General features: G+C 45.2%; 1 protein-coding gene across 1 annotated transcript in view; it reads right to left on the reverse strand.

The window, feature by feature from the left end:
- Positions 1–24,028, reverse strand: part of PCNX2 (pecanex 2) — a 263,859-nt gene that overhangs the window by 151,139 nt on the left and 88,692 nt on the right. The window contains exons 16-17 of the mRNA XM_024738160.1: positions 8,307–8,416; positions 3,386–3,482 (exon numbers count right to left, since the gene is read on the reverse strand). Of these exons, the coding sequence (XP_024593928.1) occupies positions 3,386–3,482; positions 8,307–8,416 (207 nt within the window). The remainder of the gene's footprint in view (positions 1–3,385; positions 3,483–8,306; positions 8,417–24,028) is intronic.

Genomic DNA, 24,028 nt, shown 5'->3' on the forward strand with positions numbered 1-24,028 from the left:
TTCCTTCAGAACTGTCTTGAACTATAGTAAACCTATATATTTATTAGAAAGAATTGGCATTTAAGAAATTTCAGCCTTCCCATACAAAATCAGGTTATGTCTGTTTATCACCACTTATTCAGAACTTCATTTACATTTTAATAGACTGCTGTAGCTTTCTTTATTTCTGACACTACTTGTTAAAATCATTCTATTATCAACTCATATTTTTTGTTGCTATCGTGAGTGCAACCATGTTTTCGTTATATCTTCTAGGGTTACTTCTGATATGTTAGAATGCTCTTGTATTTCTGATTTTTTTTTTGTCTCTGGTGGTATTTATGAATTCTCTTATTAATCATATGCATTCTTTACGTATGTAATAATGTAATCTACACTTCTTTCTCTTTCAGGATTTAACATTAGCCAGAATTTGTAAAACACTATTCAATAAAATTAATGTTTTGTTGCCTATTTTAATGATAAATCCATGCACGATTAGCTAATAACTCTATTAGCTCTTAATACACAGAATGTTTTAAATCCACTGTGGCATTTTATGTAACACTTCATGCTCCAACCCTAAAAAGAAGTTTAAGAAGCCCTGATCCAACACTACATACCCAGCAGATTTAGACAGCATGGGGCTAGAAAAATCTATGTGATACAACCAATTGTTTGAAAGAAGCTGTCTGAATAATACAGATAAAAATTAATGTTGTTTGCTTGTTTGTCTCTAGATACAATGAAAATAACAAATCTGAATGCGATAGTGAGCTAGTGGGAAGCAGCAGCATAGCACGGGGAAATGAGCTTGGTGCTTTGCGATGACCTAGAGGGGTGGGCTAGGGAGGGTGGGAGGGAGGCTCAAGAGGGAGGGGATATGGGGACATGTGTATGCACATGGCTGATTCACTTTGCTGTGCAACAGAAACTAACACGGTATTGTGAAGCAATTATACTCCAATAAAGATCTATTAAAAAAAAAACATTGAAAGTGATGAAAATGAGTGAGGGTACAAACGGAAAGACCGTGCTAATAAGGCATATGGAAAACGACTAACCTGGCAAACCACTAGTGGAAAGTTTATATTTTTATTAACCATTGAACTGTGGTAATAAACTTTGTGTGCATAACCTGTGCTGCTCATATAGAATAAACCCACTGACAGAGCTCTGGTTATCTCCATTTCTAGATCAATGTCCCTTAAAGCACAGTCTGTGGGTCCCCTGAACAGAATCACCTGGGTGGACAGTCTCATAAATATGCAGATCCCCAGGCCCTGCCCCAGACCAAGTGGCTCAGAATAGAAGAAAAGGCTGCAAAACAGATCAAATGAGGCTCCCTAGGGGTTTCTCATATAAACTAAAATGTAAGGGAAGAGAGACAGAGACAGAGAGAGAGAGAGAGACAAAGAGAGAATAAGAGAGCCAGAGAGAGACATAAAGAAACAAAATCAGAAACAAGGAGGGAAATTTCATCCCTGCACGATGACATGAAAGGTATTATACATCAAAATGTAAAAGATGAACCTGACAGCCTCGTGAAAATATTATAATTAGATGAGAAGACTTTTCAGAGAGATGAACACACACATCATATTAAATCACCTACAAGGTATGTGCTCTACATGGTACAAAGCATTTCAAAGTATATTAAAACCAAGTAAGGAAACCACCTAAACCATCACGACTAATCATGCTAATGAAATGTCTGCTAGGCAAATTTCTTGTCAGATTTCATTGTAATTTATACATTATTTTTACTGCAATAAATGAGAAAGCATCTTCATCATTCATGAAATCAAGGAACATCTGTGGGGATAGTTCTTTCAAATATCCATGGGAAACTCTTGGGTAGACTTCGGGCCCCCCAGGACTTTCACAGAAATCGATCTGGGAATGTGAGTTTGATCTCGTCCCTCTAAGTTTCCTGGTATAAATATTAGAGGTCAGGTTGTTGATGCTACTTTTGAATGTCAAATGTCTTCTCTGTTATCTGCCATCTCATCAGCTCTGGAAGCTTCACCTCACACCTTGCTTTCAAGTGTATCTCAGCCTTTATGACACAATTACACAGTGCTGAATGTCAATTATACCTCAATAAAACTAGAAGGAAAAAATTAATTCAGCAATTAACGAACTCTTATTCCTAGTGATTTGTGTTTTCATTCCCTTTGGTGACAGACAAGCCTCAATGCTTTAGCTTGAATTGTAACCACACTCAAAGGCACAGAGGTCTGAGCATGAATTCTTTTAAATGCTATCATGTTGGCTATGAGTCTTGCATATTGTCTCGAAATGGTGGATTGTAATTTAACTCATCTAAATTCAACGGAATGTACTGAGCATCCACTAGGCATGAGGCACAGATACTGTGGAGACCAGGACAAATGAGACAAGGCTCCTAGAGGCGCTCGCAATCAATAGCCCATTAACTGCTTTCCCTTTGATCTGTCATTCTTAAAAATACAGAAAAAGCATGGCTGGGAGACAGCAGACTGCTCCAAGCTCAGTACTCGAATGGGAGATTATGTGACCAATGAGCATTGCTTTTCAAACTATTAAGGTTTGGACGTTGATACCAAAGAGATATACCTGCTCCAAGCCATTTCCCTGGTGAACAGAGAAAGCATCATTCTTTCACAACCTTTTATTTCTTTCTTTCTTCCTTCTTTTCCTCCTTCCTTTTCCTCTCCTGTGCTCCAACCAATACGGTGGCTCCTTCCGCAACATCCCAGACATAAGTCTAAAGCCCAAGCGCCCCTCCCAAGGGATTTACAGATGTCAACCTTGAACCCAAAGACCCAGGAAAGAGTTCCCTGAGCTCAGCACGAGGCTAAGGCAAGGATGTGGAGAGGAGAGTGGTAGTGGGGTGGGCAGGGCACATCAAGAATGCAGTTTGGGGCTTCCCTGGTGGCGCAGTGGTTGAGAGTCCACCTGCCGATGCAGGGGACACGGGTTCGTGCCCCGGTCCGGGAAGATCCCACATGCCGTGGAGCGGCTGGGCCCGTGAGCCATGGCCGCTGAGCCTGCGCATCCGGAGCCTGTGCTCTGCAACAGGAGAGGCCACAACAGTGAGAGGCCCGCGTACAGAACAAAAAAAAAAAAAAAAAAAAAAAAAAAAAGAATGCAGTTTGGCTGAATGTTTAATTGACAAGCTTTTCTTCACGCCCATCCCACCTGCTGCTTGGGGCTAGCAGTGGGCGGAATTGTCTGAACAGGGCTCATTTGAATATCCAGGCAAACTGCATCAGTTGAGGACCAAGTGAGCACCTGTGGCAGGTGTGCACAGCATCCACCTTCCAAAGGCTCAAAGGGTCCACACTGGGCAGGCAGCTCATGGTCTATTCCACAGCAAGTCAAGTGGTGCCCCTGCATACATTATACAACACAAATGTCTCACCACAGAATCTTTCATCTTCCTGGGGAGAGGGTCTGCAGCCAACTCTTCCAGATTTTGATGTAAAAACTTATGAAGCAATCTGCACTGAATAAAGGACCTGAAAAGGGAAAAACACACACAGGTTTTACTTTTTAAAATATGTGCCTATTCCAAGGTTTGAGGTAAACAGCTTCACCTCAGACCTCACACTCACAAATGACAAAAGCCAGCGCTCTCTCCTTTAGATAACTCGTAATAAAGAAAAAGAGGTGCGTGTTCAAGTGACCACAAAGACAACGGTTGAACTTCAAATTCCATCCTGATTACAGTAAGTCCCCTACATACGAACGAGTTCCGTTCCGAGAGGGTATTCCTAAGTCCAACAAAGTTAGCCTAGGTACCCAACTAACACAATCGGCTATCCAGGACTGTACTGTAATAGGGTTATAATAATTTTCACACAAATAATACATTAAAAAAAGACACAAAAAAATAAAGAAAACATTTTTAATCTTACAGTACAGTCCCTTGAAAAGTACAGTAGTCCAGTACAACAGCTGGCATACTGGGGTGGGTATCGAGTGAACAGGCAAGAAGAGGTACTGACTGGGGTAGGGAGAGGAGGTGGGAGATGGTAGAGCTGAAGGATCGTCAGCAATAGGAGACAGAGGGCAAGCTGCCATTTCATGCACGCCTGACGTGATTGGACATGCGAACACACGTTTGCATCTTTGAAAGTTCGCAACTTGATGGTTCCTGTGTAGGGGACTTACTGTAAAGCTGTTGAGGACCACAGGAGGTATCGGTACCCCCGACTGCCAACTGCTAGCTAAGCTCACGGAGATCCTCTATTTCGGCCAGACCAAAATACAGAACAATATTTTATAAGAAAATTTGTGCCATCAACATTTAACCTTTCCCCATTTTCCACGCCTTTCATCTTCCTGTACCTCACGGCCTAAAATTATAATTTTTCGGCCCCCCAAACAGTTATGGTTATCTTAAGTCAATATCTCCCGTTAAGTGTGGAGAAGTTACATGAGTTGATTGATTGACTAACTGGATTGATTGACTGGTCCCTGAAACTATGGCATCACATAAAGGGTTTTCAGTTCCAAAGTGCATGTTTATCAAAAACTTGAAAGATAACAAATAAAGGGAAGACTGGAAAGTATATTCTCAAGGGACTAAGCGTTATTATTAAATGCCTTTTAAAACTTTGGCACACACTTCACTTTAAATCCAGAGGGCACTGCCATACTAAGAGCAAAACCCAACAGAACAAAACTTTTCCTTTCAGAGATGCCAGTCTAGTCTGCCCAGGGCAGCTGCCTGGCATAAAGGCAGCGATGCCACTTTGTGGACCCAGAGAGGGTACTTGCGAAGGTTGGTGCTTCTCGTATGACTCACCGAGGGAAAGTCAAAGACAGGGCTTGGGTGCAAGAGGTCATCTGTTCCTGGCCTTGAGAATTTCACTCCAAAAGCACCAGAGCAAAGGTTAAATGTGCCCTAGAACTTGACCTCTGATTTTCATTCATTTCCGGTCGGTCCTGCATTTCTCCCACCATCACCCAGGGACCAGCTAGTTTAACGAGAAAGAGTCCAGGCAGCATGAGCTCTGGATGAGAGAGCAAGGCTGCAGGACCAGGGGACAGCTGTGTGTGTGTGTGTGTGTGTGTGTTGTGTGTATGTTGTGGTGTGTGTGTCTGTGTGTGTGTGGTGTGTGTGTGGTATGTGTGTGTCTGTGTGTGGTGTGTCTATGTGGTGTGTGTGTGTGTGTTGTGGTGTGTGTGGTGTGTGTGTGTGGTGTGTGTCTGTGTCTGTGTGTGTGTGTGTGGTGTGTGTGGTGGTGTGTGTCTGTGTGGTGTGTGTGGTGTGTGTGTCTGTGTCTGTGTGTGTGTGTGTGGTGTGTGTGGTGGTGTGTGTCTGTGTGGTGTGTGTGGTGTGTGTGTCTGTGTCTGTGTGTGTGTGTGTGGTGTGTGTGGTGGTGTGTGTCTGTGTGGTGTGTGTGGTGTGTGTGTCTGTGTCTGTGTGTGTGTGTGTGGTGTGTGTGGTGGTGTGTGTCTGTGTGGTGTGTGTGGTGTGTGTGTCTGTGTCTGTGTGTGTGTGTGTGGTGTGTGTGGTGGTGTGTGTCTGTGTGGTGTGTGTGGTGTGTGTGTCTGTGTCTGTGTGTGTGTGTGTGGTGTGTGTGGTGGTGTGTGTCTGTGTGGTGTGTGTGGTGTGTGTGTCTGTGTCTGTGTGTGTGTGTGTGGTGTGTGTGGTGGTGTGTGTCTGTGTGGTGTGTGTGGTGTGTGTGTCTGTGTCTGTGTGTGTGTGTGTGGTGTGTGTGGTGGTGTGTGTCTGTGTGGTGTGTGTGGTGTGTGTGTCTGTGTCTGTGTGTGTGTGTGTGGTGTGTGTGGTGGTGTGTGTCTGTGTGGTGTGTGTGGTGTGTGTGTCTGTGTCTGTGTGTGTGTGTGTGGTGTGTGTGGTGGTGTGTGTCTGTGTGGTGTGTGTGGTGTGTGTGTCTGTGTCTGTGTGTGTGTGTGTGGTGTGTGTGGTGGTGTGTGTCTGTGTGGTGTGTGTGGTGTGTGTGTCTGTGTCTGTGTGTGTGTGTGTGGTGTGTGTGGTGGTGTGTGTCTGTGTGGTGTGTGTGGTGTGTGTGTCTGTGTCTGTGTGTGTGTGTGTGGTGTGTGTGGTGGTGTGTGTCTGTGTGGTGTGTGTGGTGTGTGTGTCTGTGTCTGTGTGTGTGTGTGTGGTGTGTGTGGTGGTGTGTGTCTGTGTGGTGTGTGTGGTGTGTGTGTCTGTGTCTGTGTGTGTGTGTGTGGTGTGTGTGGTGGTGTGTGTCTGTGTGGTGTGTGTGGTGTGTGTGTCTGTGTCTGTGTGTGTGTGTGTGGTGTGTGTGTCTGTGTGTGGTGTGTGTGTCTGTGTGGTATGTGTGGTGTGTGTGTCTGTGTCTGTGTGTGTGTGTGTGTGTGGTGTGTGTGTGTGTGTGGTGTGTGTGTCTGTGTGTGGTATGTGTGTGGTGTGTGTGTGTGTGTGTGGTGTGTGTGTGGGGTGTGTGTGGTGTGTGTGTGTGTGTGTGTGTGGTGGTGTGTGTGGTGTGTGTGGTGTGTCTGTGTGTGGTGGTGTGTGTCTGTGTGGTGTGTGTGGTGTGTGTGTCTGTGTCTGTGTGTGTGGGTGTGTGTGTGGTGTGTGTGTGTGGGGGGTGTGTGGGGTGTGTGTGTGTGTGGTGTGTGTGGTGGTGTGTGTCTGTGTGGTGTGTGTGGTGTGTGTGTCTGTGTCTGTGTGTGTGGGTGTGTGTGTGGTGTGTGTGTGTGGGGGGTGTGTGGGGTGTGTGTGTGTGTGGTGTGTGTGGTGGTGTGTGTCTGTGTGGTGTGTGTGGTGTGTGTGTCTGTGTCTGTGTGTGTGGGTGTGTGTGTGGTGTGTGTGTGTGGGGGGTGTGTGGGGTGTGTGTGTGTGTGGTGTGTGTGGTGGTGTGTGTCTGTGTGGTGTGTGTGGTGTGTGTGTCTGTGTCTGTGTGTGTGGGTGTGTGTGTGGTGTGTGTGTGTGGGGGGTGTGTGGGGTGTGTGTGTGTGTGGTGTGTGTGGTGGTGTGTGTCTGTGTGGTGTGTGTGGTGTGTGTGTCTGTGTCTGTGTGTGTGGGTGTGTGTGTGGTGTGTGTGTGTGGGGGGTGTGTGGGGTGTGTGTGTGTGTGGTGTGTGTGGTGGTGTGTGTCTGTGTGGTGTGTGTGGTGTGTGTGTCTGTGTCTGTGTGTGTGGGTGTGTGTGTGGTGTGTGTGTGTGGGGGGTGTGTGGGGTGTGTGTGTGTGTGGTGTGTGTGGTGGTGTGTGTCTGTGTGGTGTGTGTGGTGTGTGTGTCTGTGTCTGTGTGTGTGGGTGTGTGTGTGGTGTGTGTGTGTGGGGGGTGTGTGGGGTGTGTGTGTGTGTGGTGTGTGTGGTGGTGTGTGTCTGTGTGGTGTGTGTGGTGTGTGTGTCTGTGTCTGTGTGTGTGGGTGTGTGTGTGGTGTGTGTGTGTGGGGGGTGTGTGGGGTGTGTGTGTGTGTGGTGTGTGTGGTGGTGTGTGTCTGTGTGGTGTGTGTGGTGTGTGTGTCTGTGTCTGTGTGTGTGGGTGTGTGTGTGGTGTGTGTGTGTGGGGGGTGTGTGGGGTGTGTGTGTGTGTGGTGTGTGTGGTGGTGTGTGTCTGTGTGGTGTGTGTGGTGTGTGTGTCTGTGTCTGTGTGTGTGGGTGTGTGTGTGGTGTGTGTGTGTGGGGGGTGTGTGGGGTGTGTGTGTGTGTGGTGTGTGTGGTGGTGTGTGTCTGTGTGGTGTGTGTGGTGTGTGTGTCTGTGTCTGTGTGTGTGGGTGTGTGTGTGGTGTGTGTGTGTGGGGGGTGTGTGGGGTGTGTGTGTGTGTGGTGTGTGTGGTGGTGTGTGTCTGTGTGGTGTGTGTGGTGTGTGTGTCTGTGTCTGTGTGTGTGGGTGTGTGTGTGGTGTGTGTGTGTGGGGGGTGTGTGGGGTGTGTGTGTGTGTGGTGTGTGTGGTGGTGTGTGTCTGTGTGGTGTGTGTGGTGTGTGTGTCTGTGTCTGTGTGTGTGGGTGTGTGTGTGGTGTGTGTGTGTGGGGGGTGTGTGGGGTGTGTGTGTGTGTGGTGTGTGTGGTGGTGTGTGTCTGTGTGGTGTGTGTGGTGTGTGTGTCTGTGTCTGTGTGTGTGTGTGTGTGGTGTGTGTGGTGTGTGTGTGGTGTGTGTGGTGTGTGTGTGGTGTGTGTGTGTGTGTGTGGTGTGTGTGTGGGGTGTGTGTGTGGGGGTGTGTGTGTGTGGTGTGTGTGGTGTGTCTGTGTGTGGTGGTGTGTGTCTGTGTGGTGTGTGTGTGTCTGTGTGGTGTGTGTGTCTGTGTGTCTGTGTGGTGTGTGTGGTGTGTGTGTCTGTGTGTCTGTGTGTCTGTGTGTGGTGTGTGTGTCTGCGTGTGGTGTGTGTGTCTGCGTTACTCACAGGAGCACAGAGGGGTCGCTGCTCTGTCTGCTCAGATGGTAGGAAAGCGCAACCAAGAGGCCACAGAAGGCAGAGAACAGTGCTGGGATGTGCTGCGTGCTCCAGGGTTCCTGAGCAAAAGATCAGAGAGCCAAGTCACTCCACGCCTGGGTGCAGAAGGGCAGGATCGCATCTAGAAAACGCTTAGCAGGTGTCCCTGAGGTCCAGCTGGTGTACGCAGGGTCCTGTGATCACTCCTGCCAACGGGCATCCAAGCACCTGATGGCTCCCCAGAAACCTAGCCTGTGAATGTACAAGCATGGATTTTGACAAGGGGTTGGCTATGGCGGTGGTGGGGGGGTACATTTGAAACAAATTGTGCATATTTATGAAAATACATTAACATCACCTTTTCTGAAATTCAGTTTAGGATTTTTATAAGATGTAGCATTAAACATGTGTTGCCTCTTTTGAATTAAATATAATAATAATCACATAAAAACTATTTCTTAATGTTTATTTATTCAAAAGGTAGTAGAGAGGGCTTCCCTGGTGGCGCAGTGGTTGAGAGTCCGCCTGCCGATGAAAGGGACACGGGTTCGTGCCCCGGTCCGGGAAGATCCCGCATGCCGCGGAGCGACTGGGCCCGTGAGCCATGGCCACTGAGCCTGCGCGTCCGGAGCCTGTGCTCTGCAACGGGAGAGGCCACAGCAGTGAGAGGCCCACGTACCGCAAAAAAAATAAATCGATAAATAAATAAAATCTAAAAAATTAAATGCAAAGGCCCCCTCTCCCCCGTTACCCTGGAAAGCCATGGCGCTCTCTTCTCTCCTTCGGTGCCCACCAGGCTTGCCAGAGGCTCCTCACCAGCCAGTGCATCTGTCACGTGGGGCAGCCCCTCCCCCGCGGGTAGAGCACCTCCTCACAGCATGGGCTTCAAGCTGGGCAGACCTGGATTTGAATCCTGGTCCTGCCAGGGATGAGCTGTGTGGCCTTGGCTAAGTTACTTAACATCTCTGAGCATTGTGTTAGTTTCATCTTCTTTAGAAAGGGAAAATAATACATAGGCAGGGGGTGCCGCAAGGGTACTTTTCTATATGCTGGGCCATTTTTTTAAGCTTTTGGTATGAGACGGTTCAACACAACCCCTTCTTGGTGACTGGTACCCAGGGCTCTGAGCCAGACTGTCTCGGGCTGTTCCCTGTCCATCATCCCCACAGTCAGCTGGTCCTAATGTGTTACTGATGCATCTTTCAATGCATCTCCAATTTGTCCCTTCCTTTCATTGCATCGTACTGGGTCAGGCATCCACTGCCTTGTTCCGGGGCTACTGTTAATAGCTTCATAGTGGGAAGATCTTGCAAACTCCATATCCCTCCCCACTCCACAGACTCCACGATTCACCCTCCACATTACAAAAGAGTGGTCCTCTTCCCATAAAAGGCAAATCAATCACGACTGCCCTTCACTCAGTATTTTTCAGTGATTCCTCATTGCCTACGGAAGAAATCTACTCCACAGGAAGCTAGCTAAGCCAATTAGGATCCAGTCCTAGTTCAACTTTTCAGCCTCCTTCTGCACATTTAGTAGATGCACAGCAGCAAAACCATAAAGATGCGTTGCTTCCTGGCCCCCCTGCCTTCGCACACAAAGATGCATCTGCCCAGAGAGCTCTTCCACTCTGACCCCAGTCCACTCCCCTCTGCCTGGTGAACTCCTACCCATGCTTCAGTGCCCAGTATAAGAAGTCCCACCTGCCTGGTGCTGTCTCCCTGATTTCCCAGGCAGATAGAAGCTCTCCCCTTGCATCAGAACCATCGTTAAACACGTTTACTTCAGCATTTAAGATATCTCACTCCTGTTATGGGCATGGGTAGGACTTGCCCCCTCTGGACTCACTGCAGAGGGGCAGTTTGCATCTCTTCCCTGTACTTGGCACCAATGTTAGCACATCAACCTATCCTTGAGAGTATGAGGTTTCAGTTTTCATGATTACACCAGTCCGTCTTCTACAACCTGTGCGGGAAAAAATGTTTCAGCAAGAAAAGAGGGTGAAGACATTAAGTAGCTTAGATCAAATGTGGATCAGGCAGTGAAATGTCACAGAAATGATTAGACTATTAGAGGGAAGGTATCTCATGACCTGAAAACTAATTTTTTCATTCAAACAGCACCCCCAATAACAGACAATTTATTCTGGAACTTGGGAATTTTATTGTTTCTTGAAAGTTCATTCATGAAACATTTATTGGCCACTTGCTATGTGTCAGGCACCAAGGAGCACACCTCTGAAGAGGACAGCACAGGTGTCTGGGGAGGGAAGAACATAAGTAATTGTAATAAAGTGTGACAGGTGATGGACGGTGAGGTGCCTGGTGCTGGGTGCTTACCAGGCAGGAAGCAGAGGCTCCAGTGAGTCCAGAGATTGGCGTTTAAGTGGAGCTCCGCACAGAAGAAATGTGGAGAACACGGTCCTTCCCCTGCAGGGGCTTCTCAAGGACCAAGCTGGGCTCTGGGGTGCCGTGGGTGGATGGAGCTGACCCCAGCCATCCTCACACCTGTTCCTCCTCTCCCTGCCCCGGACGCCCACCTGCAGCTTCTCCCCTTTTATTTCATACTTGGCTGTTACAAAAACACAGCCAAAAAGTTTTCCAAAAGAGAAAAACCTGCTAAATGCTATTTCCTCCCACCGTTTCCTCTACGTTTGCCTCTGCTGCATGTTTTATACACAATTTCGTGAAGACGGAGGGCTTCCTTTTACATGCAGCCCATAAAAAAAATGCAAACACTAGAAAAAAATCACTATGAGAAGGATTTAGTACCCATGACCATGGAAATAATGGTCCCTGCACGGAACAAAGGAAAAGTCAGGGGAATACGCATCGGCGCAAGTGAATTCCAGGCTCATCACTTCCTGGAATGAATGATTCTGTGGAAGGGACTTAACTTCTCATTGGCTCAGCTTCTGCTTCTGTAAAAAAGGTGACAATGACACTCTTCTTGAAATATTGCTGCAATGCCTTGATGAGATTTGAAATGGCCTTGCACACTGCAAAGCAGTATGTCGATGTTAGTTTTTTATTAATTGGAAAAGAAAGAGCGTCCATGATGGATGGTCTTTGCAGAGAATAAATTAAAGCCAAACTAAATATATTTAAATAATTAAGTTTACCTACTTTGATTCACCCAATACCCCTTACCTAATTCTTCTCTCATTTATTCTCTACTTAATTAAATCTCTGCAGTACAAACGTGAAAGGGCAGCTACCCCTCCTAGTACTGAGGGACCCTCTCTCTTTACCTACTAAAATAGCAGTTGGTAGAAAAGGGAAGAGGAGGTAAAAATATCTAATGGGAAACAGATATTTTCCCATTGGGGTCAGAGGAGAGGGACGTTGTCCCCCTTCCTTCTACTTCCCAGCATTTATCTCTGCTTGTGACTACAGATCTGTATAAAGATTGTGTGATTAACCCATGATCCTTCCACTGGTCAAGCCCGTTGACAGCAGGGACTCGTCTGTTTCACCCCAGTGTATTCTGAGCACCCTGTGCAGGGTCCAGGCCCTGAAAGGCCCTTACTAAATATGTATGGGACTGATGCTCTGGATTTGAGCACCCATTACTGCCTTACTCTGTGATGCAGACCTAAGAAGGGAACCACACGGATCATTTTATTTAGGTATCTTCAGGACGCAGAAGGTTGGTCTTTCCCAGTGCAGAGCAGTAGTTAAAAGCATGGGCTCTGGCTAGGACTGCCAGCTTCAATCCCAACTCTGCTGATTATTAGCACAAAGATACTACGCAAGCTTTTAAGCCTCAGTTTCCTTATCTTAGATAATACCGCTTAGGGTTGGTGTAAATATTATATGAAATATTGTGTGTAAAATACTCAGTAGCCAGTCTAAAATGCTCAATAAATGTTTGCTATGACTATATGCTTTACTAAGATACTGTCTCAGTTGACTCAGGCTGCTATAACACATATCATAGACATATGATATCATAAACAGCAGAAATGTACTGCTCACAGCTCCAGAGGCTGGGAAGGCCAAGATAAGGTGCCAGCAAATTTGGTGTCTGGTGAGAACCCACCTTCTGGTTCACAGCTGGTATATCTTCATATAATGGAAGGAGTGAGGGCGTTTTTCTGGCCTGTTTCAGAAGGGCACTAATACCAATCACAAGGGTGACATCCTCATGACCCAATCAGCTTCCAAAGGTCCCACCTCTTAATACCATCACCTTTGGAGTTAGGATTTCAACATATGAATTTAGGGGAACACAAACATTCAGACCAGAGCAGATATAAAAGAGGACTGAGGACTGCAACAAAATCACATTTCCTGAAAAGAATTAGAATTGACCTTTAGTATGGTCCTTCTCTGGGAGTCCAAGAGAAAAACAACGATTTCTGTAGATTCCTTATATCCTGTTTGTGTTCTACAGACAGAAAATAAGAAAACAGGAAGTATTCTACAAAATGCAAATCTGACCTTGCCAAGATATGATATTATTATGTCAAGGTGCACAAGCTGAACCGACAGACCTTATTAGGGGTAGTTCTCATTTGTTATTTTAATCTGTTGCATTCCTTCTGGTGTCTGTCCTGTATTAGTAAAAGTCTACATTCATCCTTCCATACATGTGATTTCTTTGAGCATAACCAATAGCTTCAAGATAAATTGTTAGACATGAATGAACAGCACTGTGGCCGCAGGGACAGGACAGAAGGGATGAATATTTTCTTCAACAATGTAAACGTGAGGTGACGCCAGAATGGCGTACTTCTTCTTCCAAGAAGAAGCGTGGGGTGAAGGATCGCAAGGAATCCATATTCCAGGTGTGGCTTTGTGTGTTTTCTCCCTCAACCTCAGATCTTCACACAACTCTTTCTTAGAAAGAACCGGGGCTCACCTGAGCTTGGGCAGATTGTAAAAAGGCAGACCACCAGGATCTTCTTAGGCTTTACTACTGGAAATCCCCTCAAGCTCCAAGTTCTTAACGTTGTTCATTTTTTCAACAGATACAGTTACATAATGTATAAAATAGGAGGCAAATTTCCCAGGGAAGCAAGGATAGGAAGGACTATTTGGATAGACACATGAGTTATTTTTTCGTGTTTAGAATGCCAAAGTTTGCAAAACCATGCTCTCTTCAGGAAAGATTATTTTAGATTTGGAAGAGATCTCATAACTGAGCCAAGCTCACCCCTTGACCAAATTATTGGTCAAGTAAGAAGACAGGGAGAATGGAAAAGACTTACCAAAGGTGGCAAGACCGACCAAGCCTTAGTTCAGTGCGCTGTATCTTACACCACCTTAAATACGTGTACAGCTCACTGTGCACAGTATGTGGACATCTCATGACTTTCCATTTAAAAGCCTTGGCGCAGTGGTTAAGAATCCGCCTGCCAATGCAGGGGACACGGGTTCAATCCCTAGTCCAGGAAGATGCCACACGCTGCAGAGCAACTAAGCCTGTGCATTGCAACTACTGAGCCTGAACTCTAGAGCCTGTGAGCCACAACTACTGAACCCATGCACCCCAACTACTAAACCTGTGTGCTGCAACTACTGAAGCTCACGCACCTAGAGCCCATGCTCCGCAACAAGAGGAGCCACTGCAATGAGAAGCCCGTGCACCACAATGAAGAGTAGCCCCTGCTCGCCGCAACTAGTGAAAGCCCTCATGCAGCCACGAAGACCCAACACAGCCAAAATAAATAAATAATAAATAAAAATAAAAAGGCGTGGGATCACTATAAATTAGAAGTTTCCAGCTTTCCAGGCTGTTTCATTCATATATCATCCCCCATTCAATAGTGCTGGACATCTTTTCAGTTAACTGCCTGTTTTGGGGTTTGTTGTAACACGTGGTAGGGTGATAGCCCAGAGGAAGAAGTCATCTGAGAGGAGCTCAGAGGAAGCTCCATGAAGGACTGAGTAAGGAGCTGGATTGTAAAAGTGACTGGGAATGAACCTGGGAAGACCATATTCCAAGTCATGCAAGGGTAAAATGCTTCGATGCTGCATGACCCTGCATTCAAGCATGGCCTGGATATACTTCAGGATGGGTACGGCTGGGTGCAATTCTAAAGGTACCACTGTTAAGCATATAGATATATAGATAAAAGAATGGGAAACAGCTAAGCATGAAGAAACACTGAAAGGAAATGACCTTTATGGTTTATCAACCCGTAATTTTCTGCACTGGGAAGAGAGGTGGCTGGGCGCCATCGACTCTGAAGATAAAACCAAAGGAAATAAGCTTCAACCTCAGCAAGGGAATCTGGATGTAATTTAAGGAAGAACTTCCTGACACTGATGATTCAATAAAGTACAATTAGGAAAACATTAGCATTTCCTTTTCCCAAATTATTTCAAAACACAGATATTTTCCATGGAGAGGTAAGAGACAAGCTCACCTGAGAAAGAAGGAAGGAAGAGAAACTTGATGAAAGCTTTTCTCCTTATACTTTCATTGTGTAGGAACATATTACTGTTTTAACATCTCTGCAATTTAACACACACACAACTAAATAAACTGAGAACAAGAAGGAACTCTTCAGAATCATTTTACAGAATTAAGATTTAGGGTAGTGGGGGAAACACAACAAGATAAAATGGCTTTGCTCCTTTTTTCCATTCCTTTCTCCTTAATCTCCCAATCCCTCTCCAGGCTGTTCAGTCCTAAGTCACCTCACCTGCAACCCCTTCCAGGGCCTAAGCCTGTCTCCCTGCCCAGGCTCCTCGAGCAGGTGTGCCCTGCACAGGAGGCAATCCTGTAAAAGACCAACAGGGAGAGCCTTCCCTGGTGGCGCAGTGGATAAGAGTCCGCCTGCCAACGCAGGGGACATGGGTTCAAGCCCTGGTCCGGGAAGATCTCATATGCCACAAAGCAACTAAGCCCGTGTGCCACAACTACTGAGTCCGCGAGCCACAACCACTGAGCCCACGAGCCACAACTACTGAGCCTGCAAGCCACAACTACTGAGCCCGCATGTCATAACCACTGAACCCACGAGCCACAACTACTGAGTCCACATGCCATAACTACTGAGCCCACGTGCCACAACTACTTAGCCCACGAGCCGCAACTACTGAGCCCGTGTGCCACAACTACTGAGCCTGCACTCTAGAGACCACAAGCCACAACCACTGAGCCCACATGCCACAATCACTGATCCCGCAAGCCACAACTACTGAGTCCGCATACCATAACTACTGAGCCCGTACGCTGCAACTGCTTAGCCCATGAGCCACAACTACTGAGCCCATGTGCCACAACTACTGAGCCCATGTGCCGCAACTACTGAGCCCGCGAGCTGCAACTACTGAAGCCCGTGAGCCTAGAACCCGCACTCTGCAATGAGAAGGCACTGCAGTGAGAAGCCTGTGCACTGCAACGAAGAGTAGCCCCCGCTTGCCACAACTAGAGAAAGCCCGCGCACAGCGAGGACCCAACACAGCCAAAAATAAATAAAATTAAATATTTAAAAAAAAAAAAAAAGACCAACAGGGAAGTTGATGGGACTTTCCATAGCTGCAGGAGCACCTAGGAACCAAACTTCTCGCAGGAGTTGAGCTTGTTGAGTCAGAAGTACAGTAAAAAAATGCATTTGAGGATGTTTTTATTTTATTTTCCACTTGAGGAAGAAGAGACCCACTGAACTGAAGAGAGATTTTGAAACAAAATGATCAAATGCACTGGGTGTCTATCTGAAAGGTTTAGTTCAGTGGTCAGTCTCATTTCTGCAGACAGAAGCAGAAAGGAAGAGAAGAAGTACTGACTGACATTTCTAGTGGATTTTTTAAAAGAACTTTCATATTTTAAACATCCATGTATTGACATTAGTCTTGAATTTTATTATATACATATAATTTATTTACTCAGACACATATGCACACAAATACATATTTTACTTTTGGAGAGAGATAAGGTTTTAAACAATCTATCACCCACTGATAATGAAGTGTATACCATGTGACAGTTTGCTTAAAATTAACATCCCTAATTGCTTTGAGAGGCGTCTCATGGGTCCCTGAGTTGGGAGTGATATGGATAGATGAGTGCTGGCCTCATAAAACTCCCCCAGGTTTTGAAATATTTTTATGAGGTAGAAATAAAACTGTCTAATAGTTCTACAATTCTGTGGTAGATTTCATATGCATTTGGGAATTCTTTTGATGAAAATACACAGGGAAGTTCAGCTTTGTATAAAAGCACTTTCTGAAGAGAATCCTAGTTTCAGCATTTTTTTCCTTCAAAAGTTTAGACATCTCCATGATGGAATTTACAGGGCAAACCAACTGAGGGTTTGGTTATAAAGGGAACGCAAATGGACCAAGTTCTCACTTTGCTATGTCCTTCATATCAGATTCACGCACTTTCTTTTAAGGGAAGAGCAATGGATTTTTCTGAGCCCATTAAATATCCAGGCATTTCTGAATCCAGGTTTCCATACATCCTAAAATAAGATCTAGATCATATCACTTTCTCTCTGATATAAATCCTACTTCTAGGACTATTTTGACATGAATCTTACACTTAAGTGAAAGGAGATCTGTGCCCTTGAAGCTCCAGAGCTCAGCAAGATCAGATGTGTCTCCCAGTCTTGTACTCTGCACTCTGTTCATAGTTCATGGCCGTGGGTCACCATGCGGCCGGCCGGCACTTGCAAACATGCACTGGGCACCCTCGGGGCTCCCCAGCATCCAGTGCTCAGCCCGTAGCAGACCCAGTTGACATTCCTGGTAGACCCTAGACACCCAGAGGGGCAGCCCCATGGCCTATCACTGAGCCTAATTCACAGTAAATAAACGAATGATCAGGGTAACAGATATGATGAATAAGACTTCACTGTCTACTAAAAGTAGGTTTTCCTCACCTCATACTCTTCTTTCATTTTGGTGAAAAAGCAGCATATGCTTGTGATTCAAGACTATTTTACTCGGAATTCCCTGGTGGTCCAGCGGTTAGGACACCACGCTTCCACTACAGGGGGCACGGGTTCGGTCCCTGGTCGGGGAACTAAGACCCCTCGTACCGTACGGTGCAGCCAGTGAAATAAAATAAAATAACTAAAATGCTAGATTAAAAAAAGACTGTTTTACTTTTTAGAAAAGGTATCGGGAAAATCAGCTCATTCAGTAGCAAGAAAGACTGACAGGTACCATCCAAACCTACGTGATAGGCGCCACCCAACACAGATAAATATAAATAAGCGTGCACACCACACACACACACACACACACACACACACACGAACTTTCTGGAAAATACTGACATTTACTTTCCTTCTCATAGCCTTCTTCTCAGTTATCTGCATTTACTCAATCCAAACTATACAGAGCATCTATTATATAACACCAGACTTTTAGCAGAATATGAAAAGAAGCATATGTAAACCACAGTCATGACCTGCACGAGTTCATGATGAAACTGGGGGTAAAGAAAAGTACACACAAAGAGCAACAACAGTAATAGCACCGACGTATCGAGCGACGGCTTCACTGGCCACTTTACATGCACTGTCACGTTCAGATTATAGCAAACCTTAAAGGCGGGGATCGCTCATTTTAAACACGAGGAAACAGAGGCCTTTTCTGTACTAGTTATCGTGGGAGTATCTATTTCCCACAGAACAGATTATATTCAGGATAAACAAGTACTGACATGAACACCAAAAGGACAATATTGCCCACGGACTTTGGAAGGAAGGTAAACTTGTGCTGGCGTGGCTATAGCACAAGCATATTCCTCCATCTGTACTGGGGCCACCACTGCTCGTACTGGAATTCTCTTGTCCACCCAACTTCCCCGCTCCAGACTGGACAGCCACTGAATCCTACCAATATTGATTTCACTACATTCCTTGGATTGGACCCTTTCAAACTCTGTGCTTCCTACCCAAACCTGGCTCCAGATCTTACTCAGCAATTGCAAGTCCATTTTGAACAACTGAGGTATCATTCTTCTTCCTGTTTTCCCCCCAAATCAGTGTTCACTGCCGCTGTCAAAGGCATCCAACTCTAGCTTGAGGATCCCCACAATCCAGTGTTAACTGGGTCTGGAGATCAATGACACGCGTTTAACTTTCTAGGAAGGGAATGTGACAGAAAGTACTCACCGCCCATGTAGCTCCCATCTGCCCTTCCTCCCCACCAGTCATCGCTTCCTTACTAGCTGTTCAGGCAGCTGAAAGACTTGTAGTTCCCATCCCCTTGCAGCTAGAAGTGACACGGTTCTAGCCATAAAATATAATCTGGAGTCTAGTGTAATAAAAGTGAATTAAAACTTGGATTTCGTTTGTAGGCGTATTTCTATTAGCATCACCACCATCACCACCATCGACTAAGAATGCTAATAATAATTTCCACTTGTATTTGTGTTCTACTGCAGTGTAACCAATCCCCACCAACAGTGGCTTAAACAACACAAAGTATGATCTCACAGTGTCCTGCCTCAGCCACCTGGGCGTGACCGCCTGCTCTGCTCGGGGTCTCAGCAGGCTGAATTCACAGTGTTGCCCAGGGCTGCAGTCTTACCTGAGCCTTGAGTCCTCTTTCCAACCTCACCTCTGGCTGGCAGAATTCAGTCTCTTGCAGCTATAGGACTGAATTTTCTTGCTGGCTTTGCTGGGATCTGCTCCAGATCTGAGAGGCCATCCTTATGACGTGGGGTCCTCTGCATAGGCCATTTGCAGCACAGCTGCTCACTTCTTCGAGGCCACGGGGACGGTGTCTGCTGTTTCTTCTGTCTCTGACCTCTAGTCCTTCTTTTAAAGGGCTTGTCTGATTAGGTCAGACCCATCCAGATAATCTCCCTTTTGACTGACTTAAAGCTAACTGACTAGGTACCTTAATGACACCTCAAGATCCCTCCACCTTTGCCAGATGACGTAACCTAATTACAAGAGGGACACCCTATCATACTCACGGGTCCTGCCCACGCTCAAGGGGCAGAAATTACGCAGGGGGCTGGAGTCCTGGGGCAATCTCAGAATCTTGCGCACCACACCATTTAATGAAAAGCCCTGAGCTATAGACACTTTATATATATTATCAATTTAATTTCATTCACTTCTGACAACATTCATATGCAGTAGGTGTTACTAATCCATTTTACAATCGAAAAAATCAAACAACGTGAATTGGCCACGTGCCCTCAGGCAGATGACGTCAGCACTCTGTGCTCACATTCACCACTGGAATATAGAAATGCTATGGTCTTCCTTATGTATGACATGGAGCTATAATAAAGGGCAAATGAGAAAACACTTGGGAAATTATTCCGAAAATGAAAGTACCATCGATCTGCAAGGTATCCTATATGCCTGCGAACGGTGCTTTTGCCTAGAAAAATATATTTATACTTCAAATGTGCTAGGGAGGATGGTACAGAAGTGAGATGTTTGAAAAGATACAAGATCTGGGATCCGCGATGTGTGATGTTAAGTCCCTTAATCGCTCTCTGGACCTCCGTTTCCTCATTTTAACTAATAAAATGAAGGGTTTGGGACAGGGGATATGTAAGGTCTATTTCAGAACTAAAACTATTCTAGAACTATGAGTTTGTTTGGTATTTATATTAGATTTTAAGACCTGAATGCATGGGAAATGCCATTGTTTTAGCTGCAACCCTGTAGTACCTAGAAGAATATGGGGAAAACTCTCCCACAGCAGTTGTTAACGATGCTTGGGAAACATTAAATTATAGTAATTTACCTCAACCTCCAGATGCCCTTGCCATCAATAAAATAGAATCTCTTTATAAGGGATAATAAGCAATAGAAATCATGGTTTATCCAGACATATAGAAAGCCCAGCTAATTAACTACTGAGCCATTTCTCTAGGGAGCAAATATTCCGGTTGTTTCTGTACATCACTTGACAGTGATGTAGTAGTTAAGTAGTTAAGTCAATGAGGGAGTCCGTTTACATGTGACTTGCTACCATCTTGGATGAGTCAAAAAGAATATGAAATTAAGAGAGGAATAAAATTTCTTCCCCGAATTAATATTCCAGAGAGCAAAATTAAACGCCAGTCCCTCAATCTGCTTCTATCAAGTGAGAATAATAAAAATCAAGGATGTAAATACATATCAAGACCCAGATAGAGGAACGCATCTCTGGGAAGGCAGCTAACACGCTGCAATTGTTCACAAGGGCCCATCAATCCATCACGGCACAGCAGAGATAAAAGGGGAAAAAAAGTCAATTCTAGGAGCGAAAAGTGTAAGCATAAAAGTCATAAACAAAAGCGTCATTAAACAAGAAGTGGAATCACAGCTCTGGATAAATATGTTAAGTTGAAGGTGGGTGAGCTTCTCTTTTTTCCTAAGGATGCCCTTGCCAATTTGTTAAACACATTCATGCAATGCACAGCATTTAATAGACGCTGTTTTTTAAAGTGGAGAGTCTATCTGAGACCTTTAGAAAACTCAGGACTTACAAATGAGAAGGGAGAAATGCACACTGCTCTATTTTTAACTAAAAGGTGTTTCAAAATATAGATAGAACATTAAGATTCTCTAACAACAGATCCAACTATTTTACCACAAGTGATGCTTGTTCTGTGCTGAGCAAGGAAGTCATTACCTCTTTGAGATTAAAAATATCTTTCAAAGTACCCCCGTTTCACCTGGTAAAAAGCCTGTTTCAACACATAAGTAAACCCCAGAGCCTCTGAAGTGTTCAGTCCCATCACAGAGTCGGCAGCGTGCTTTCAAAGTGGAATCTATTAACTTTGATCCAACAGTGACTTACGCCGATGGCAGGCCATAAACAGAAAGAAAAACAGAAGTAGAAGTCTCAGCCCAGGACAGTAAATAGATCTTATCTCTTGGACCAGCTCTGATCAGTTGGTACTGGCTGCCTGTACTACTGCCTGGGCACCGCGGAGCCCTGCTGACCTCAGTGAGAAAAAATGCTGTGATCAATTAGCAACGTCTGCTATGAGGAGGGAGTCGGACTTGGGGAGGTGAGGGAATTACAGTATCTGTTCCACACCTAGGTAAAAACCCAAAAAACTTCTTCTTGAATACCAGATTCTTCAACAGCTTCCAAAACCCTCTAAGAATTCTGCAAGAAAAAGTCATTTAACAATCCCAGGAGTGTACATTACTTTTGATAATGAGCCTTCAACACTTGTCAACGGAATTCCCTGGCGGTCCAGTGGCTAGGACTTGGTGCTTTCACTGCGGGGGGTGCCCCGGGTTCGATCCCTGGTGGGGGAACTAAGATCCCGCAAGTCGCGCAGCATGGCAAAAAAAAAAAAAAAACCACTTGTCATACGAAATGGGTTTTTCAGGGCATACACCTTCTCCTTTAGGAATTAATCTAAGAAGTCCCATGAGTTGTTCTTCTGTGGAAAGCATCTGAGTACGGAAGAATATTCTGTCTTCTATAGATTCAACCATCATTCTATTACCAATGAATTATTTTTTACTATCAAATGAGGCTTACCTGCTCAAAAGCATGAAGCACGAGACAAAGGTTCATCATAAATCAAAGATTTAGAGTAAACAGTTATGATTTAGCGGTGAGACAGCTGGCGGAGAATCCGGAAGTAACGTTTTTGGTCTGACCACTCATGGAGTGACTTGGACGTCAACTGGGAACTTTTTAGCACCTTGTTTCCATCACAGGGGAGGCCATCAGCTGCCCTATGGCATTCAACAGCCTTAGGGCTGATGGCCTCTTTTTGCTACAGTTCCTTTCAGGCAACCAGTATTCTTGTGGTACACATCATACCCAATGGACCAAAAAGCATACACTTTTAGCCTTGCATGCAAGACTGTCCGTAACTTTGATATATCCTGCTGACATATCCAGTCATCCCTATCCTTCACCATCAGTAGGTTAATATCCTTACCATCTCCTCCATCTGCCATGATCATTCATTCCTAACTCTGACGAAACTGTTTCACATGCTTGACTGCATAGCCTATGGCAAGGTTCTCGGCCCAACTGCAAAACGTTTGAAGGCTGCGCTAAACAACCACCTCCTCTGATGGGTTTTCTCTTTTCTGATCATCCACAGCATGTCATCAGCTTTGATGAATGTTAAACTCCTGAGAAAGAACTGACTGTTTCTCCTCTCATATCACTATAGTACCTGGCAAAGTCATTTCTTTTTTAAATTATTCATTTATTTTTGGCTGCGTTGGGTGTTCATTGCTGCGCACGGGCTTTCTCTAGTTGCAGCGAGCAGGGGCTACTCTTCATTGCAGTGCGCGGGCTTCTCATTGCGGTGGCTTCTCTTGTTGTGGAGCACAGGCTCTAGGTGTGCAGGCTTCAGCAGTTGCGGCACGCGGGCTCAGTAGTTGTGGCGCACGGGCTTAGTTGCTCCGCAGCATGTGGGATCTTCCCGGAGCAGGGCTCGAACCTATGTCCCCTGCATTGGCAGGCGGATTCTTAACCACTGTGTCACCAGGGAAGTCCCTGGCAAAGTCCTTTCTAAACAAAGAAATACATGTTGCAGTGAATATGAACTGTTCAGCTCCTGCTTCAGTTACAGACAGCTTGCATGTTCCCATTTCTATCAACCAAAGAAAAGAATATTTCCATCAGATACCATTTGCTGCTCAAGGTTGAAAAGAAGGATAAAGTATTGGGTCCTGGTCAAAATGGCATGAAGAACACAGGGAACACTTATTATATATAAAACAGATAACGAATAAGGACCTACTGTAGAGCACAGGGAATTCTTCTAAGTACTCTGTAATGATCTATATGGGAAAAGCATCTTAAAAAGAGTGGATATATGTACATGTATAACTGATTCACTTTGCTGTACAGCAGAAACTAACACAACATTGTAAATCAACTATACTCCAATAAAAATTAAAAAAGAAAAAGAACACAGGGAACTAGCTTTCCTCCTCCCATTAAATGTCCAATAAATATTCAAAAAGAAAAAAGCATCAATCTATACTGGGAACTAGAGAAAGTACTTGTGCATAAGCCATAGGCTTTGAGGAATTTATGCTGGATCTTATCTTACAGATGAGACTAGTCTGAAAGAAGATTTTGACATCTGATACACGAATGAAATTCCCACTCTCTATTTCAGAGAGAGAGAGAAGTGTATTGAGTAAGTAAGCAGGACAGGATCTCACTAAATCCCTGCTGACATCAACTAAATCAGAGGTGGAAGGGACGGAGTTAAGGCAGGCCAGGGGGGTGGCAGACAACATCATGCCTGGACTCAGACATCTGTGGATGGCCGCGTTTGGACCCCTCGGCTGTATTGGGGGCAACAGGTTTTATCCGGTCAGTTCAAGGGTCGGGATGTTGGAGCAAAGAGGACGAAGTAAAGACAAGCACTGTCCCAGGTATCTCATTCGTATCCCTGGGATGAAGATTCCTGATAGAACGACCTAAAAGTCCATGAATAACATATTTTTCCAGGGGAAAGATATATCTGAACTGGTGGTATGTTACTGAAACATTCTTTGTTTCACTTTCTTCTCTTCCTGTATTTTAAACCTGAGGTACCTCTAGAAAGATTTGGTCAGGGAGCCTTAAATTTTTCAGACAGAAGTCAGCTCAATTTCCGCTTGACTCCCAGACAGGGGTCACAAATCAAATGTCCACCTGAGCAGACAGGTGATATAAACACAGGTAATCATGGGTCGGGTAGAAGAGATGATAGGGTATGATGAGACCTGTGTGTTTGGGGCAGCTGTGACCCACTATTCAGTTTCAGTAGGTTCTTATGAAATGGAAGGTTCCTGGTAC

Source organism: Neophocaena asiaeorientalis, unplaced genomic scaffold (assembly GCF_003031525.2).
Source record: "Neophocaena asiaeorientalis asiaeorientalis breed wild unplaced genomic scaffold, Neophocaena_asiaeorientalis_V1.1 scaffold436, whole genome shotgun sequence".
NCBI classification, from domain to species: domain Eukaryota; kingdom Metazoa; phylum Chordata; class Mammalia; order Artiodactyla; family Phocoenidae; genus Neophocaena; species Neophocaena asiaeorientalis.